Below are 13156 nucleotides of genomic sequence, written 5' to 3'. Positions count from 1 at the left end.
CTTCCCCCTTCATTTTGATGTTCAAAAGAAAACTCTATGGCACAATTTCTAAAGGTCTAAAATCAAGGTGCTAGATTTTTCTGTTCTTACCCAGTAAGCGTAAACAGGATAATTATCTTTGCAACACATACTGACATTTTAAGCTGAAGACTAGAAGGATATTGTTGAACTACTTTTATTCATCTTTTTTACTTCTTTTTTAGCATAACTCCTAGCAACTGTCCCTCTCCTTAATTGTAAATCGGGTTACTTGCATGCAACCTTTCCTTTGCACCCCCCTACCCATGCCATTCGTGAGCCTTTTTTGTCTATTTACGGGAAAGAGTATCCCACTATTATGTTCTCCATAGTTTGTCTCTTTGTAGTACTTAATTAACCCCTAAACTTATTACCAAAATACTTGTTAGGTGATAAAATAACTCAGATAAATGTATTTTTTTAATATCTTTTTTGTTTCCCCCGCCCTCGTTGTTTGCTAAACCTTAAAGAGGGCATAAGATGGACGGTTCTGATAGCTGAAAATTACCTTTTCCGTCCTGTATACTATTATCAAAACACCTCAGAACATTTGCAAGTTTAAAATATATCTGTCAAAGACCTGCACGGTTAAGGAGTGACTTTAAAAGTAAGTAAGAGAAGCAATTTGGGATAGAGGGACTGCTTAACGAGGGTCGAGATTTTTCCTTTTTCCTTTTTTTTTTTTTTTTTATTTTTTTTTTTTTTTTTGGCGAGGAGGTGAATGTGGAGGAATATGTGTTGTGGAGAGAAGATGGTTTCTTCTCCCTACCCCCAGGGTACAAGTGTAATACAAGGGTCATTTTCAAAACACATTAGCACCGGTTGTGTTATCATTCCCCTAGCTTCAGGTATGACCGTGTGTTGTTGTGTTTCGATTAATTTGATGTCGTTTGTTGGTGCTAGAATTTTGCTAAACAAGACTTGCTTTTTTTTGGGGGGGGAGAGAAATTCGTAGGACTTCAATAATGTGAATTATAATTGCGTCGTTTTAATGGCTCAGGAACCTGGCGACTGATTCGGAGGGCCAGTAACCATCAGCACAGGACCGTATTTGTTGTTTCACACTATTCTGCAATTTCGTAGCTTTTAATAGACTTTAGGAGGGATGGAGTTACAGGCAGGCCTTCTGATGCCTCATTAGTAACGTCTTCACTTACAAATATGTTGATCTGTGACTGTACATTTTTTTTATACCCATATATTCACAGAAAGACAAGAATGAATATATTTATGCACACACGCACAGACACATAAAATCCACTATCAATGCTATTTAACAGAAAGCAGGATCAGCCAGAGATAACATGCGACCCTGTCGCATCTCACTATCGATCTGAAATTTTAAGACGCCTGACAGGCACAACGGAGGAGGTTTTCTCCTTGGATTTATCTCCACATGGCTATCATTAACGGCAGAGAGAACATGAAAAACAGAACGGCACTTCGCCTCTCGGGCGGGGGATCTTCTCAGTTTCTCAGACTTTACGGGCTTTTTCAAAATCCACTTTTAAAGTTTATTTGTGGATTTTTATATACATAAAAAATCGTATATACATATACATAGTGTGTGTGTATATATATCTTATAAATATATATAGTTCGCCCACCAGCCCTGGGATGAGCTCCGCACCAAGCGCTTCAGCAGAACTACGGCCCGTGAGGGCCCAGGTCCCTGCCGAGCCCCCAGTCCCCTTCAAGTGTCTCACGCTGCTCCTGCAACGCTACTCTGCCCAGAAACTTCGCGAGGCAGGCTCAGAAAGCCCCCAAATGAGGAAATTTCAGTGAAACTCTGGCTTGTCTACAAGGGGATAAATTTGTGTTGATTTCTCCTCATGCCAGAATGCCTCTGCTTCTTGATTGCTGGTACACGTAGATATAAAATCGCCGGTTTTCCCCTTTTCGTCAGGCAGGGCTGTTCTTGTGCCCGAGGGGCGGTGGGCAGGTTAACGCCGAAGGGAACAAAGTTGCATTTGCACGGCAGCTACTGTTTCTGTGGCAATCCCACCGGTTCCTGCAATTAAAAGGGGAAGATTAGAGAAGTGACATTGGGAAGGGAAAAAAAAAAAAAAAAAGGAAAAATGAAATAAAGAGAGAGAGGGGAAAAAAAAAAAAAAAAAGACAAAAAAGAAAAAAGAGAGAGAAGTAAAAAACCACTAAAAAGCTTCCTTCATGTATTTTCTGTATTTGCTCGCTCCACTGTCCCGGGGCTCTGGGGAGGGAGGATGCCCCCGCTCCCCTCGACGGGGGTGCGGCTCTGGATGGGGCCGAGGGGGTTCCTTGGGGTCCACAGTGCGGAGCCGCTTTGTCCAGGAGGTATGAGTGGAAGGGCGGAAAGCAGAGGAAGGAGTAAGCTGCTTGGGTTTTGGGGACCTTTCCAGCGGCAAGGCGAGGTTCTGCCCAGCCTCTGGCTCCCGGGCTGGAGCTGTACCGTACCGCGGCCGGGTCTCGCCGCCGTTTCCTGCCCGCGAGAGGCTCCCGCAGGGCCGGGACGAAGCGATCCTCTTCTGCCTGGTGCCGTTAGGTGGATCGCAGACTTCCTGCGGGCACGGCTCTCTTCCTTATCCGGGCCGCCGGCTCCCGGCCGGCGACGGGACGGAGCCATAGACCCCAGGCCCACCACTCCGAGGGGCTCGAGGCGGGTCAGGGGAGGCAGAAGCCAAATCCTTCCCTCACGCAAGTGTCGCTCTCTGCCCCAAGAAGGCTCTGATCCCATGTCCCCCTGCTACCGCCCGCCCTACGTAAGACAACCGCAGGGCAAGTCCCACCTGCCCGGGCCGGGGCAGCTGCGGCCAGCTCGGAGGAGCCGTTTGCCGGTGGGGCTGCTCCCCCCGCCCCTTCATTTACCGCACGCCCCAACGAGGGGAGGGGTTGGGGCGCGGGGCCGCAGCCCCCATACCCTGCCTTCTTCCGCACTGACGGTGCCTCCGGGAGCGGGCAGCCCCCGCGAGAGCCGCCCCACGCTGTCGGGCTGTGGGGGGGTGAGACCGCGGTTCCCCGAGGGTGTCCCGAGCTGCTGTCGGCCCTCAGCTTGCGGAGCAGGCTGACGGCTCCCCGTGGTCCTCCACCGCAGGGCCGGGCCGGAGACCGCCTGCGCAGGGGGGGGTCTAGGGGGCCGGAGGGCGACCTCTGCCGTAGGGGAGGAGGATCTCGCCGGGAGGGCGAGGTCCTGGCCAGAGGAGACTGGAAGGCAGGAGCGGCCGTGCAGGTCCGGCCCGCGGGGAGATGGAGGTGTCCCTCCGGGGAGACGGTTCCGGCGACCGGCTGTGCACCGCCGCCGCCCGCGGAGACCCCCAGGAGGTGCGGAGGCTCCTGGACGCGGGCGCGGACCCCAACGCGACCAACTCCTTTGGAAGGACCCCGCTCCAGGTACGGAGCACCCCGGGGTGGGGGCTGCCTTCGCCACGCTGGGGGTGGGGATGTGGTAGTGGTGGTGTGTGTCAATTTCGGGGTTTCAATGAATTCTTATTGTTATTATCGAACCGGACTCAGCCGCAGCTGCCTGAATAACGCTGGCACTTGCCTGAATCCTCGCTCTCCTGCAAGTACAGGATAGAGTTCAGAGTAGCACGGCTGACAGCAAACGAATTACGCTACAGGGTACTCAAAAGGAGAAGTGGGGCTGCAAAATCCGCTTCCAGATGGGTTCGAGGAGCTGACTGTGCTTCTATCGACTTTGCTTGTTTGTTTGTTTTAAATACAGCCTTAATAGATCTCCCCCCCCCCCCGAGGAAACCGAAGTGGTTCTCTTTACTAGTATATTCATGTGAAAGAATGACACAAAAGATGGCATAGAAATTGTCACTGAGTAGAAATTGTAATTTGAAACTAGGTATATATTACTAGTCACTATTATTAGTAGTATTTTTGATGTTCACTATTCATCAATAGTGGTAAAATTCATTGGTAGATATTCTAAGTACCAGTGTGTAGTGGAGTTGCTTTCCTGGCATTTTGAGAGCTAGAAGTGTGTTGTATTAATGGACATACTTAAGATTAAACTTTTCAAATGTTCATTGAACGATTAATGTAGTCTAATTTAAACTGGACTTGTGCATTTCATGAAAAGGCTTTCTCGAGTTGTCACTTGAAGCAATGTATTTAATGATTCACCAGCTAAACTAACTGCCATTTTGGTCCTTACACTTTATATGGAAAATCAAATGTTTTTCTAAAGTGAGTTACTGAGAAAGGTACTGAGAAAGTTATTCGTTTTGCTTCTGTTATTCCAGATGAAAAGGAATTGTTGTCTCCAAACTGTTTTGTTTGCAGATTTTTAATTTCCTCTCCTCGTTTCAGAGTGAGACTAAGTTCTGTTTCCCTTAGAAACACTTCTCAAAATGGCTGCCACTCTGACATGTGGGCTCTCTTTTTTGAAAAACTTCTACAGGAATTTTTGAATTATGAAATTTATAAGCATTTTTGTACTTCTATTATTAAAAAAAAATAAAAGAAACCCCCCCCAAAAAATCCCTAAACCAAACCAAATATTTGTAGCTCATAACCAAATTTTCTCGACAAAGAAGACAATGAGAAAACCTGTTATCTCAAGATATTTTCTACGCTATTAAGATTCAATTTTTGGGGATTAAAATTCCATTAAAAATTAGTAGGAGAATGCGGGAAGCAAAACCCCAAGTGTCTTTTTTTGTTGTTATTTGCTTGCTTGCTGTCTATGTTTGTCTGTTCGATTGTGCATGATCAGACCTTGGTTTTGGTCAGCTGCAGAGTGAAATTAGGGTTCAAAGGAAAGTTTTGTGCATTACCCGTGGCCACTCAGCAGCTTTCCTCCCTGCTTTGAGCCTCAGCACAGGTTTAGCCAGAGCTGAGCCAGGGGCGAACGGCTCAAATCAGAACTCAGGAGGGAGGAAATCTACACCGGGCACCGAAAAGAGCCAAATCCTCTGCCAGGGCCGGTACAGCCAGTGCCTTGCCCGGCCACTCTTGCTGCTCAGTTCAGCGGTAAAATCAGAGGCGCATTCCAAGTAGCAGGAGGCTTAACACAAGGCGCCTCAGGGTTGCCACAGAATACACAGTGTGCATATATATATGTGCAATGTGTGCACATATATGTATACGTCTACCCACGCACTATTTATGGTATAACAAGTGGTACTTTGTGTAAATGGCTTATATATTGTGTACATATGTGTATACACAAAATATACCTATTACGTATATGTATGTACACAAATATTCCTGTGTATATATGTATGTACATACGTATATGTGTGTATACATATACACACACCACAAATACAATGGCGTAATAAACGTATAATAACATAAACCATGGCATAATAAACGGTCTAAAACGTGGCACAGAACATACACGTATGCAGTACCTGATCTGGAAACCACAACCTTTGTAGCTAATGTTTTAATTATCACAGAATCACATAATATCTCACGTTGGAAAGGGACTACAAGGACCGCCGAGCACAGCCGTATGAATTTATGCAGGTAGCAGCTACCAGTAGCCCACATAGGAGATTCAACCGCAAAAGACCCCTCCGGCCCCTCAGCCTCCCAGCCCCCTCCCGCCGCCGCCCCGCTCTCCGCGGCTCTCCGCAGGGCTGAGCGGGGCGCTGACGCTGTCTCTCCCCGCAGGTGATGATGCTGGGCAGCCCGCGGGTGGCCGAGCTGCTGCTGCAGCGCGGCGCCGACCCCAACCGCCCGGACCCGCGCACCGGCTGCCTCCCGGCGCACGACGCGGCCCGCGCCGGCTTCCTGGAGACGCTGGCGGCGCTGCACCGCGCCGGGGCGCGCCTCGACCTGCCCGACGGCAGCGGCCGCCTCCCCGTCGACGTGGCGGCGGGGGGCCCGCACGGACCCGTGGCCCGCTTCCTCCGCCACCCGCCGCCCCTTCCCGCCGCCGCACCGGGAGCAGGGCCTGCAGCGGAGGGGGTTAAGCGCTGACCCGACCCCCGCGTCCCCCGCCGCAGTGCCCCGCAGCGTTCCCGGCCTCTGTCCCCTTCATCGCCGAGACCCTCTCCATTTTCCCGTCTCCGCGGCACGCCCCCTCGTCCCGCCGTCTTAGCCCGCAAGCGAGCGCCCACGGCTGGCGGTGCTCCCGGGAGCCCGGCCGCTGGGGAAGGTCTTCCACTGCCCCTCTGCCTCAGAGCTCTCCCCACACACCCCCGGGCACTCCGTGTCACGCTTCTGCGAGCGACGCATGCTGATGCATTTTCTAAGAAAAAGCGTGAAGAACCAAAGCACTTCCGTGGAGAGCGCACCTTGTCCTCTCCGTCCCCCCGGCTCTCCGGCGGGCGGAGGACAAGCAGCGAACTGTTCTCCCGTGCTCCAACGGTAAAAAAAAAATTACATTGCCTGCCTCCTCCATTTAATAATTAAACTGGCACGGTTTAGAGAAGTGAGAAAGCTCCATTTTCCTTAGTGACTCGCTAAGCGCCCTGCAAGCCACTGGTTTGATTTCCTTTAGATACTTGTCTTATGTCGGTACTGATCTTACTCAGTGCCGCACAATCCTGGAGAGCCTTACATTTTAGTGATACATTGAGATTGTTTTAGATAGCGCTCAGAAATAGTGAACAACTTAGCCATCCGTTTTACAAATTTAATTAGCCTTCAAATCTTCTCCCCTCATCACCCCGCTCAATTTAGAAAGTCTTAAAACATCTAACAATGATCGAGATTACAATTTGGGAACTACTACAAATATTTTGCACAGATGTATTCAGGGAAGGCTACCCATGTGAGAAACCAACTGGTAATCGTTCAGTTACTGTGTAGTTTTAACATCTGGAGATACCCCATTGATTCAAAAGATCTGCTCAAAGAGCTCGGTATCTTTAAGGCGGCTTTTCCAAAGATATTTGGAAACAACAACAAATGGCCGAGCTTGGTTATAAATTTGAATTTCTTCACACCCATTATCTCTGATTTTCCTACGCGATTCCCATCGTCTGCCCAATGTTTGTACCACTTTTCGAGTGACGAAATACCTGTTATTATTCAACAGCAAAATATGACAGGGCTTGCCTTAAAAATTCCCAATCTTTGTGTTCAACTATTAAACGGTTCTGTACGCAGCACTACTCTGAGAGGGACGGTGTTATTTATTCCAACTTTGTTCGTCTCCACCATTTTTTGTGTCTCTGCATAAACACATATACATGCAACAGCTTTACGCAGGATGAATGCACAGGGCTTGTACGCAGGTGTGTATTATTTACGCACATACACAATCATCCATGTTAAAAACGTCCGTGAAAGTCGTTAATTTACTTATTTGAAACAGTTCTTACGGAAAGACAGGAAAACTCAACTGCACTTCGCGGCTTTGCATGACTTTACCATCTCTTTTAAAAGCGGAACATTTCTTTCCTGCTAGTAAAAACGATGGCAAACCCACGTTGTAGAATAAGGCACCACGGGCGCACAGTGAGCCAAACAGGCATTTTTTCCACATCATTCCCGCAAAAGCGCTGGTATTATTTTTGTTGCCCGTGCTCAGGAGCTTGCACTTTGCTCAGGATACACATCTAGGAGAATGGAAGAGGCGATGCCCCTTCGTTTCGCCTCTAGTTCACCGAGGATCGGCTTTCTGCCGCTCATTAGTTTAAAATGGGGGCGGGAAGGGGTGGGGGGGGGAAGGCGGGGGGAATCACTCTCTTCTCAAAAAACCGGTTATTTCCTAGCTGTTTGGGGGAAAAATCGAGAGCGATCCCGCCCCAGACGGCGGGAGAGGGGTCAGAAAATCGGTCTGGGGCAGAGGCACGGCTGGTGGTTTTCTTTTTCTCCTCCGTTCCCCCCTCGGCTGAGGAGGAGCCCCGCTCGGCTTGGCGGTGCTTGGGTCTGAGGGCAGGAGATGGACGGTCCCATCTGCTCAAGCTGCCGGCGCGGCTCCCTGCTCCGCCCGGCCCCGTTGGCTGCTCGCCGAAGGAACCCGTTCCCCGGGGAACCCCTTCGTGATACACGGGAGGTGGAGGGTAGGGATGCCCGCGGGGTTCCCACGCAGCCTCCCCCCGCTCACGGAAAAGCCCTGTCGGAAGATCGTGACCTTTCCTGGAGCTTTGGACTCGGAGCTGCCGAATCCCCAAATTTCCTTGGAAAGTCATCTGAAGAGAAGAGGATGAAGAGGTTTAGGGACGGAGTTACGGATGGTCGCTTTGGAGTTGGTGTAAGTGCAGTAAGAGGCTGAATGGACAAGACACTCACCGGGCTGAGCAACTCTGCTTTTACCGGCTGCCACCGTGCATAGGGAAGGAAACGAAAAATTCACACTCCTTTAGGAAAGTACAGAAAAATGTTTTCCCTCCAAGAGTCCAACGCAAACTCTGTGAAAAGATAGCCGTGATTTTTGTTTTTGTCTCTAAAAAGTCTTTTAAAAAGTGCGTTAATCACATTGAAGTAGCAGCTTTGTGCGGCTTTCTGTTCTGACATAAATGTTCGCTCTTTGGACAAGGAACCAGCAGCACTATGTGTTACAAAGCCCACTTGAGTGTGAACGCCAGCACCTAAAAAATTTGACTAGGAATTTTCCACTATGGTGTCCTCTGTCATGGTTTTGTATTTAAGAAAAATACCTTCAGGTGTACTGACACTTAGAAAAACGAAGTGTTTTCTACTACACATTCTGGAAATTTACTCTTTGCGAACATGACTCCTAAGTTTTACAACAGGCATCATCCCCTTAAATTCGCCTAAGTTTACTGTGTTTAAGGGTCCATAGGCGTTACACAGTGTGTTCACTGTCTTTGAAGGCTTCATGGAAGTGAAAAACAGAAAGCGTTTTAGAAAAGAAAGTTATCACCTGACCTGGCTTCAGCCAAAGGTGTGGGGAACCTCACTGCCTCACTACCATACAAAACAAACCTCAAGCAACTGCGAGCCTCAGGAGGAAAATGGAAATGCTGAGAGCCCTCATAGAAGAAAGTGAGGAATTTGAAGATAGGACAGGTAAGCCAGAGGACCTGGTGCTGGACAGAGGACCTCTGAAGGCATTCATACCTTACAAGAGATCTGGTGGGGCAATCACTCTCAGCAGTAGAGGTGAGGGATCACATACCTAGTGGCTCTAGATGACTATAATTTTTTTTTTTTTTTTTAACCAGGTCTCAATCAATCCTAATCTGACACTCACTGAAGTAATTCACCATTTCTTTCTTTTTCTCTTCTCTCTTTCTCTTTCTCTTTCTTTTTCTCTTTCTCTCTCTCTTTTTCTTACTCTTTCTCCTCTTTCTCTCTCCTCTTTCCTCTTCTCTCATATGAAAGCTGCTTTGTATAAAGCACCAATTCATAAACCACAGATTCTAAGGTCAAATTAAAAGATTTACATAAGATCAAATCTCTTCCTTGTGCTAGAGGAACCATACTGTAGGAAAACAAACAGCTGGACAGACTTCATGTGTCCTCTAAGATACATTTCACTTACAACAGGCATTATTCTTGATTCCATATGTTGCTGAATCTGGGGATCTAACATCATGCCCAAACATTTTCTTTTTCTTTTTTTTTTTTTCCCCTCTTATCAAGGTGTACATAGAAACTGTTTTAACTCATATTATTCCCTCAAGCATTGCTCTTGAACACTGGGGAACATCAACATACTCTACAGATTTGTATCATCCATATATTTTCTACAGCTGTATAAAACCACACAAGCTATTATGATTTATGAATGTACTTCATTTGCGTACGTGCTCCTTCTGTGATTGTTTTCAGTGAATGTTTATGCAGTGTTGTTTCAGTGAATGTTTATGTTCACTGGTAGCATGGCAAACTGCTTCGCCATATGTCAAGATAAATAATTGCGTGCTGAATAATGAGCAGAAAAAAACCCTGATTCCAAGAGGAATGCCCGCCCTAAGGCAGGACATTTGAAAATAGTGAGTAGTGTATGCATCCAAAAAGAATATTCTACAAACAGACTAGTCCAGCAAGCTGGTTCACAAAAATTACATGCAGGAGTTACTTTCACATTTCATGTCAGTCAATGACAGTTTCTAGAAAATCCCAGTCTAATTAGCCATGGAAAAAATAAATTATGCCAATCAAAAAATGTAGACATTTCTAGATCCCACTCAGGTTTATTCCACTTGAATTTAAAACAGTCTGTTTCCTGGTATTGCTACTGAGACCATAAGGCATTTATCTTGCTCTGTCCTGAGTAGAAGACTGAGTCAGAAGATTCACAGTGTAATTCATACCTGCCTAAGGTTTCTGGAAGCAGGTTATGTATTCAGTGGTAGTCACAAGAGCAATAATGTTATTTCTTACTGCTTGGTTTCATGAAAATAAAATAGAAAGGCAGAAGAAAATACAGATACAGAATGAAGTGTGGACCTTTTAACCTACACATCTTTTTGCTCCCTTCCAATAAAACCACCAAATTAGTGTTATTTTCTCCCATACAGTTTAAAAAGATTAAGAGATACAGCCAGCCAGTTGTACGCTAGGAATTAAGGTTGAACAATGAGTTCACTGTTTATTTACAGAGGCAGGCAATCCAAAGTTTGATTTATTTTTAGCATAAAGTTTTTCTGATAGAAATAGGGTACATTCTAGAATCAGTTCAGGACCAATGAAAACTAAATTGCTTTTCTTTTGGAGTGCAGTTCAGGGCAGCTGCCAGACTTTGTTTTTCACAGGAATCTCTGTAATCTCCTAAATTCTGCAGCTGGGCCTCCTCTATGACATTCTGGTATTCAAATAGAAAATGCATTTCCAAGTATGCCTAGTCATGCATGGCTTTGCACCACAAATTGCCTGCGGCAATTTAGAGCAAAAGGGGTGGAGAACTTGACAATTATCTAAATAAACAATTGCAAAGTTTCCCAAAAGTTTAAAAGTTAATTTCAACGTGCTTGCACCATCCTCCTTCAGTCAGTACTGCAATGAAAGTGGGGAGAGGAAGTAGTCGTTAGAGCAGTTAAGCCAGAGTTTCCATCTTAGAGAGCTGATCCTGCCCAGTGCTGAGCACCTCCTGAATTAATTTCTCCCTTTACTGATACTCAGCTGGTTTCAACAAACAAAATACTCTTACTGGTTACAGTTCTGGGAACCTCAACTGCTCTCGAGTCTGTTTTGAATACTATTGTAAAAACTAAGTTCTGATGTCACATGCCACCTGTGCTGATGCTGAGGGATGCTTTTAGATGTTGTTAGTATGTATGAAGTGTTAACTAAGTGAAAATGAGATATGAGTGGGCAATTTCAGGTTAGCAAGATAGATCAGTATTAGGCTGCACAGAGCGATTTAGAGGAAATAGAAAAGAGAGAAAAAAGGTAAACCTAGTGGCCTGCCTCATGGCCTAATTTGTGCCGCCTCATGGTCTAATTTTTGCCATATCTGAAACTGCAATATTGCATTGGCATCAGTACATTATGCTGTTATCATACACACTGGAGGATGCTCCAAGCAAAATACAGATCTCCTCCAAGAGAAAAGGACTTTAAAAGCTTTTGATAGGTGTGGTAAGCAAAATACAACACCCAGTCAGTGAGAAGCAGGGTAGGACACTGCAACTCCAGAGTCAGAGAAATCACACACTCACGGTACAAGCATGGGGTGCTGGCTTGGAATACAGACAAGGGCTGTTTGGGCCTGAATGCTACAGAGTCCAGATCCAGAAGTCTTTATAGTCAGAGCGGAAGGAGATCTGCTGCCTATGACTCATACACCAAGAAGAAGCAGAATTCCTAATGAATGCCACCGGAGGTACAGTCGGACAAAAGCTCCTGCAAGTGGGTGTATGTCTTCCTCTTGCATTCATTATTTGTGTGTTGAACGTACCCTGCAGTGACACTTCCACTTGTGGTCTCCATGGATCTGGACATTTCGTGTAGTTCCAAGCTCTGGCATTTTCCTTGGAGCCCAGTGGGAAATTTTATAAGGAATCAGTCAGCTACCAATTCTGTATTTCCCAGTCCTTGGCTAATACTGTCATGCCTCCTGCTCTGTGCACCTGTGCTATTTACAATCACTCACTTGCGTTCAATCTCCCCTCCGTACACATAGGGAAGAAAATCAGGCTTTCAGCATTTATTTCCAATACACTCACTGTTTCCCAGCTGAATTTTTCTATTCCCCCAAGGCAAATCCCGCATAGAAGCATGACAGACTGACCTGTTTTTCAGCAGCTCCTGCTGGCTGCAGGGGTGATCTCTTTCCCCCCAAAACCTTGAAAGCATTCAGGCCATAAAAAAATCAATGAGTTAGTTTAGGACAATTCCACTGGAGAATGAAAAGTAGGCTTGAAAAATGTAAGGTTAAATTTCACTAGCTAATATTTTACCAAGCTTCCCACAGTTCTAATCCACCCTGCATGAGACATGCAAAATAAAAAGAAGCTGCTTCATTTTCTCCAGAGGTCACTTTTTAGCTGTCTGTGTTGAAGTACTCATTGTTTAAATGAGGCTTTAAAACATAAGGGTTTGGGAAACACACATAAAAATCAGTCAGGTCCTGAAAGGTCCCACTGAAAGCTTTGTTAATTTTGGTAAGAGACAATATTTGGTGTAAAAGATGTCCATGGTAGCAGTAAGTGTGCAACAGGTTATGTTTAACCCATAGGAGACACAAAGTTTCTGTAAGAGGAGCACTGACATCAATCAACTTTGAGAGGCATTCATTTTGGAGCCTAAGGTGTTTGAAAACTAAGCAACAATAAGCAACAGAACAATATAGCACCCTGTATCCCTGTAAGCTGTTTACTAGGCCAAGATGTGATTTTCCGAGAACCTCCAGCTAGTATTTATTAGCACTGATTCTGATGTTAAAACATATGAGCAGTGTCAATACTCCGCACCAGAAGGTGGCAATCCAAATCCACCACAGCAAATGGGCTGAATAATGGTTGTAAAAAACCAGAATTGTCACAGAGCGACAGTCAAACAGGAGAGGAATTTCCATCAGTGAAGTTCTCTGTGTGTTATTGTCTCACTCCTGTCAAATGAGACATTTTCTGTCCAAGAACAGCCACTCTGCTAGAATGTTTACTTGGTTTTAGTGATGCAGTACATTACATCTGTATCTTGTTCTCTAGCATAACTGCAGTACTTCCCACAATAAATTCAGTATTTTTCTTATGACTGTTTAGAAAGGCAATTAAAACCAGCTATTTGGCCCATCTTTATATAATTACCTTACCTATGCTTTTCTTGCCAGTTACCATCT

The 13156-nt window shown here is 46.0% G+C and overlaps 1 protein-coding gene across 1 annotated transcript; it reads left to right on the top strand.

Annotated features, from left to right (window-relative positions):
* Nucleotides 1-3180: 3180 nt before the first annotated feature.
* LOC115600661 (cyclin-dependent kinase 4 inhibitor B-like) lies at nucleotides 3181-7073 on the top strand. The gene is made up of 2 exons (XM_030469879.1): nucleotides 3181-3384; nucleotides 5626-7073. Exons 1-2 carry the CDS (start codon nucleotides 3241-3243, stop codon nucleotides 5932-5934), a joined length of 453 nt encoding a protein of 150 aa, XP_030325739.1. The 5' UTR covers nucleotides 3181-3240; the 3' UTR covers nucleotides 5935-7073.
* Nucleotides 7074-13156: the final 6083 nt, after the last annotated feature.

The sequence above is a fragment of the Strigops habroptila genome, chromosome Z (genome assembly GCF_004027225.2).
Source record: "Strigops habroptila isolate Jane chromosome Z, bStrHab1.2.pri, whole genome shotgun sequence".
Lineage (NCBI taxonomy): Eukaryota > Metazoa > Chordata > Aves > Psittaciformes > Psittacidae > Strigops > Strigops habroptila.
Note: the sequence above shows the minus strand (reverse complement) of the source record. Positions and strands in the feature narration are given on the sequence as shown.